The sequence below is a fragment of the Geospiza fortis genome, unplaced genomic scaffold (assembly GCF_000277835.1).
Source record: "Geospiza fortis unplaced genomic scaffold, GeoFor_1.0 scaffold7, whole genome shotgun sequence".
In the NCBI taxonomy this organism is placed as follows: domain Eukaryota; kingdom Metazoa; phylum Chordata; class Aves; order Passeriformes; family Thraupidae; genus Geospiza; species Geospiza fortis.
Genome location: NW_005054344.1, coordinates 5,503,879 through 5,510,214, shown reverse-complemented (window position 1 = coordinate 5,510,214; position 6,336 = coordinate 5,503,879). Strand labels below are relative to the sequence as shown.

The window sequence follows — 6,336 nt, the reverse complement described above, 5'->3', positions numbered from 1 at the left end:
CGAACTCCAGCCAGAACTGCTGATACAGGAGACCAAGTGCCATTTACCAAGCAGCACTTGAATAGTTTACTAGTTTCCCTTTTCCCTAGCAATCTCTCTTTTAAAGTGAAGAAAGAAAAAACCCCAAAACACAAGAAAAAAACAACAAACCACCAACCAAAAAAAACCAAAAAACCCCAAAACACCCCCAAAACAAATAACAAAAAAAGCCAAACAACCAACATCCTCGCAACCCCCCACAGATGAAACACCACACAACAAGCAAAAAAAACCAACCAAAGACAAAAATTTAAAGTAAAAAGACTTAATTGGAAATAATTTAAATGTGTTGTCAAACAACATTTTTTCAGGACAAAGCTGTTGTAATAGTGTACAGAAGTCAGCTTCCATCAAGATGACACTTCAATATTTCTCTTTCCAGTATTTTTAGGGTGCAGTTCAGCAACGTGAGCACCAGGCCTACATTTACACAACATGTGCTTGTCCCCAAGGCAGGTAGATGATGTACTTCAGCATCTGTTTACACATGTAAGCTTTGTATACATAGTTGGTGTGTATACCCCTTGCAAGTACAAAATAGGCTCTCACACTGGAAAACCACAGTACTTAAAATACCCAAACCATTAGATTTCAAATCTCTTGCTTTGGTATTGAATCAATAGAAAATTTACAATGCCATTCTTCAGTCTTAACACAGACTGAGTTTTTAACCAAGGAAATAAAAGAAATAACATGTCTCAGTATCCAAAGAAATCTACAAATACATTCAGCAATATGTAGTACATTACAAATACAACGGCAATATACGGAATTGCTATAGTATGAATGAAAACCAAGTAGTTGTAGGAGAGCCTGAAAGTCTTCCTAATGTATTTTTTCATGTAACATTAAATGTCACTGTGGCAATGATGATACAGCAGCTCCTACTACATTACTTTCCAAGCTGTACACTCCATGTTTGATTGAAAAGCAGGGTAGGAAATTAAAGGCCTCTGAAGAGCTCAGCAGCAACACTTAAGTGCATTGAAAACATTGATAATCTGTGGCACATAGGAATTGATGGATAACACAGGATAATTTCTTCTATTTACAGTATCATACACTTGCATAAAAGTCTCTGCTGCATTTTTTCTTTAGTACCTGGCCTGTGGCAAATCACAGTAACATTAGTCAAAGAAAAAGCAAATCCTATTTTCTCATAAAGACTAAGTAACTAATGGGTATCAGTTATCCTTTTAAGCTACCTACCCCTCTGAATGTCTTGAATCCCAAAATTTAATTGGCACTAAAACATTTTGATAACTTAATACAGAAACTGATTGCTCATGATTGCTTACCTCTTGACTTAATCACTACATTCACTGCTGGAGAATTACCCACTTTGCTAGATGTCACAATTAATACATTAAAAAAACCCAAAAGAACACTCAGACAAAAAGTAAATCGCCCCTCTCCAAAAAATTAAAAAAAAACAACCTGCAAGAAAGAAAAGAGAGACTTTGCTTTTGAGTATCTAATGCATGATAGGAAACACCAAAGCAATGGGCTCTATCACATCATGTTGCCTCTCAGACATCAAACACTACTGCAAGTCTTCACAAATAATTACATTTATGGAGATAGTAAGCAATTCAGCTTCAGCAAAAAACTGCCTTATCACCAAGCTCAGTAGGGCATCTGAGCCTTCAAAGCAGTTTCTGGTATCAGTCTGAAGACATCAGGATTTCTGGGTCCAGCTAGGATGGAAGAAAATAGAAGGAAGCACGAAGAAACATTCTACACAATGTGACACAGATGAAAAAAAGACATATTTACACTTGAAAATGCAAAACACACTACAGTAGAGGAGGAAAAAACAATGAAATAACACGACCTTTGTCACTGAGGACAGGAGGCATGGCCCTCTACTATGAAGCAGATTTTTATATATGTATTTTAAAAACTTTTAAAAATTGAATATGTATGACTCAAGCAGGAGGACAATGTAGAACAAAAAAAATCTCTGTGTTTGAAAATCAATTTCACATCCTTTACAAGAAACCTGGACCCATTTCCTTCCTGGTTAAACCCTGACATAAGGCCTAAAGAGCCTTTAAATAAAAGCAAGCAATATGAAATTTTTAAAAACTTACTAACAGTTGCATGGGAAAGTTTTGTTGTGAGACTGAGAAAGAAGGGCAGAGCTGCTTTTAGTAAAATAGTTGCATACTCTTCTAGAAAACAACACAATAGACCAAACAAAAAAAAATTCAATCAACTACACCAACTCACTATCAGTTTACTAACCTTTGGGTTGAAGTCCTCAACTAATCTACTAAAAATGACCTTGCAACACCTGAACACAAAACAGGGAGTACCTGCATGATAAAACAACATTTTTTTTCCAGTATACCCCTTATGAACTTTTGATGCCACCTACTGAAGAAACTAGATTTATGTCAGCGAATGGCAAGTGTCATCAGGCAACAATTTATGTCAGCGAATGGCAAGTGTCATCAGGCAACAATTTATATCAGCGAATGGCAAGTGTCATCAGGCAACAATCTGCACCACACTGGTGGCTCCAACTTCATCATCCTTCTCTTCAATACCTCCTTTTTTAAACTTTAATTTAAAAATCGATCTTCCATTTGGTAATTCAGAGCTAGGTCTGATCTTCTTTGTCACTTCTGGTCACACTGTAGGATGTCTTTAGATACCACTCTTATTTCTTGCCAATTCCATTTGATACTTTGGATTTGGAGTGTCGATTCCTCCTTCTAGATGAATGGCTTTCACTATTGACTGAATGTTTTGGTGGACTATTGTCAGCACCTGCTGAGAAATAAATACCTATTTAATTCATATATATAAATAAATATATATATTTATTTAGTTCACATTGTCAAGCTCCTATCTGAAAGGCAGTAAAACTTTTTAGAGCTAGAGTGTTAACAGCATGGATTATTTCAGGCTAATACAAATTGGTTGATACTCATACTCCATCTAGTGGCCTAGTTTTTTTAAAGCAATTCTTAAGACTCCTGTAAAATTCTTCCCTTCCCCCCCCCAAAAAAAAAATTCGAAGTTTGCTATAGCAGAGTACAGTGCTGAAACATCTTCCAATTTAAATCAATAATTAAACCTCCCCATTTTACTTAGTGGCAGAAATTAAGAATTATTAACGCAAAGTCTTAAATAAGAGCAAAGAATTATTTAAGCAAAGTCTTAAGTAAGACTTTAAGCAAAGTCTTTTAAGAGTACATGTCTAGACTTCAGTCTTTCAAATGACAGAATATGTTTTATTCTGAGAAAAAAAATGGGAAGCAGTGGGCACCAAAACAAGAAATCAAGAACAAAATGTGAAAGAAGCTTGAAGTCTGTAATTAATGAAGTAACAAGAAGTTACAGAGAAGGGGTTTTTTGGTCCGATTTCTCCAACATGCATAAATGGAAAAAACATTCTGAGTGCAGATCATTTTTCTCCAAAATATAAAAGTCCACAAATTTACTAAACTGAGAATAAACATAAAGAAAAATCATGTATGAAATATAAAGAAGATCTGTTTTAGGTGCTTTTCAAGCTTATGATAAATAAGAGGTATTTTTAATTTTACAAACACCTGGAACATAAACTCTGACAGATAACTTCCAGGTGTGAATTTTTGATATATGTTCAATAAGCAAGACCACACCAAAAAGCCTATGGAAGTTGCAGATAATTGACCTCTAGTGTAGGGAGAAGTAAACAGAAAGAAGCTGCCTTTTCTTAGTGCAGAGAAAGCTGCTTATGACCATCAGGACTGCACTGACAAGGCAAAAGTCAGTAAGAACACAAGCTCCAGGGCCCATTGCTGACTATTTCTGAGCAAGAAGAAATAAAAGTACAGCAAATCAAACATGCACTATTCAGAGAGAAAACCTGCTCACAACAGTTATGAAATGCATAATGCCCAACACCTACAACAATGGCCTGGAGTAACAGGAGAAAAAATCAGCTGACATATTCAAAAATAAATACATTTCCAAGAATCAGAATTTAAAAGTGAGCAAAGAAAAATAGCTCTGCAGATGATTTATCTTCATTGGTCCTGCAGAGATGTTAAAACAAGTCCAGCTGAAACTAGGTAAGTTTCTCAAGCCTCATTTTCTAGTGCTGAGCCTTAATTATACCATTTCAGGAATACAGCTACAGAAGTACCAATACCTCTGCTGAATTTAGAATGAAGCCAGGAAGCATCTGGACTGTATGGACTGTCTTCACTTTCTGATAAGGTCTGCAAAAACAAGGACACATGTCATTGGGATGCTGGTGGTTCATGTTATCAGTACTCCTCCCATTTTCAAATGGACTTAGGAACTGTAGTAGAAGTCCTCATAAAACATTCAGGCAGTACTTTGGACTTTTCCCTTCCTAGTTAGAAGGCATCACATAGATGATACAGTAAGAACTCACTACTTGCCATGTGATCTGTTGTGTAACCAAGTATTCTTAATATTCCCCTAGCATTCCACCTGTACAATGGGAACATTAGCTAACCATTCATCCTTGAACGCTGTGCTAAAATTACGGCCTCATTTTGAGTAACTAAGAGGACAGCATTCTTTAGAAACCACAGTGTAATTTGGGATCTGTCCAAGGCCTGCTGAATTCAGAGTTCTTTCTCTTGACTTCAGTTACACTCTAGACCATCCCCCCTTATCCCTATTTATGCTAACTCTGGTAAAGAATTCCAAAATCTAGGAGCTTTGGAGTCTTAACTCTAGAATAAAAAAAAAAAGAAAAACAGGCTTCTTTTATATAAGTACCTTTTCTCGGTGGCCATAGTACTCTGCATACCAAACCATTCCATATAAACACAGGAAAGTTGTAAAGGCCTAAACAAGGGGGGAGAAGAAAAAGAACAACAAGAAAAACAATCTGTAAAACTTTTTCCAAATTCCTTGCTGATTCAAGGTCTCAGAGTCCCTGGAGATGCCAGATTTAGACTTTCATGCTCTGTTTCTCCCTCTATCTTTTGTCAGGATGAGTAAGACTCATGTGTCAACTTCAAGCTACACACAGAGCCTACCACCCTGGGGTATGCAGAACAATTCTCAATGGGAGCAGGAAAATACATCCAGATCACCCACAGGAAACATTGCCAGCAGAATTTCTGTCCACATTCTGAACAGTCATCACACAAGGGCAGCTGGTAGGCACTTGTAGGTATATTATCAGGAACCACCAGACTGAAATTCAGAACCAAATTCTCCTTCTCCTTCTCTGCCCCATGCTTCAAGCTAGGTTACATACTTGGTTTCATGGTACTCTGATCTGAGAAGCAATTCAGGACTTCTGTCCTCCTCTGAAGTATCAGGAATAAAATCACCAGGCTAAATAAGAGAACAATAAATTCTGACTCCCCATCACCTGTTCAAACTGTGTTCCCAATTAGAAGGGAGAAGTATTTATCTGTCAGCCCATTATAAATGCCTTCTTTTTCACTGACCATGAAAAATGTGCTTGGCATCAGAGTTACAAGTCTGGCAAGACAAACATCCATTTACTGTTATAAAATGGGCATTTCATGCTGCATTTGCAGTAATCACACTGCAGTACAGAAAGTTACAGGCTTAGTGAGAATGATTTGCTTGATAAATGAGGGTTGTTTATGTGGCTGTAAGACTTCAGTGTGGCACAACACACATTGCTTATTAACACTATCCATTAACTCCTGTTCATTTCCAGCAGGCACTACAGCAAGCTCCACCAAAGCTAGGCTCAATCAAACTGACATCATCTCTCATAAAGATAAAGCTTCCTGTAACTACTGTTTGTTTCATTGTTAAGCACCAGTAATCTGCTATGTCAAGAAATGAGAAGTTATTCTAGTCCCTTCAATGTGAGTTCTAAGCCATCTAGCATTTGTTTTTACTACGACATGCATAAGGCTCTTTACCAGCATTGCCCCACAATGATCCCCTGCTGCCAATGTTACAGAGAGGAAGCTATTTAGATGCTTTCAATGCTTTTGTCATGCTTTATGTTTCACATGAGAAATTTCACTTACCACACAGAGAAGCCAAAACACAACATACAGTATTTGTGTTTTGGAAAAAAGTTCTTGTCCAAACTTGATGCACACAATAGCTTCAAGGAAGGCAATTACCCTGTGGGTAAATGAAAGCAGGGAGGAGAGTGATTAAAAACACTAAGGATTTAACTCACATATTCACAACTCAGACCCCAGACTGTCAGCTCTGAACAAGCACTACCCTCTAGTGAGCACTCACCTCCCTGACACCACCATTAACTGAAACTCTGACAAATGTAATTTTCTATCTATACTTTTCTCAGCATAAACAGCACACAAA

The 6,336-nt window shown here is 37.2% G+C and overlaps 1 protein-coding gene across 1 annotated transcript in view; it reads right to left on the bottom strand.

The window, feature by feature from the left end:
* Positions 1-288: 288 nt before the first annotated feature.
* Positions 289-6,336, bottom strand: part of PTDSS1 (phosphatidylserine synthase 1) — a 28,470-nt gene continuing 22,422 nt past the window's right edge. Inside the window, exons 10-13 of the mRNA XM_031058518.1 lie at positions 6,033-6,132; positions 4,789-4,857; positions 4,187-4,256; positions 289-2,814 (exon numbers count right to left, since the gene is read on the bottom strand). Coding sequence (XP_030914378.1) covers positions 2,705-2,814; positions 4,187-4,256; positions 4,789-4,857; positions 6,033-6,132 — 349 coding nt within the window. The 3' untranslated portion in view covers positions 289-2,704. The remainder of the gene's footprint in view (positions 2,815-4,186; positions 4,257-4,788; positions 4,858-6,032; positions 6,133-6,336) is intronic.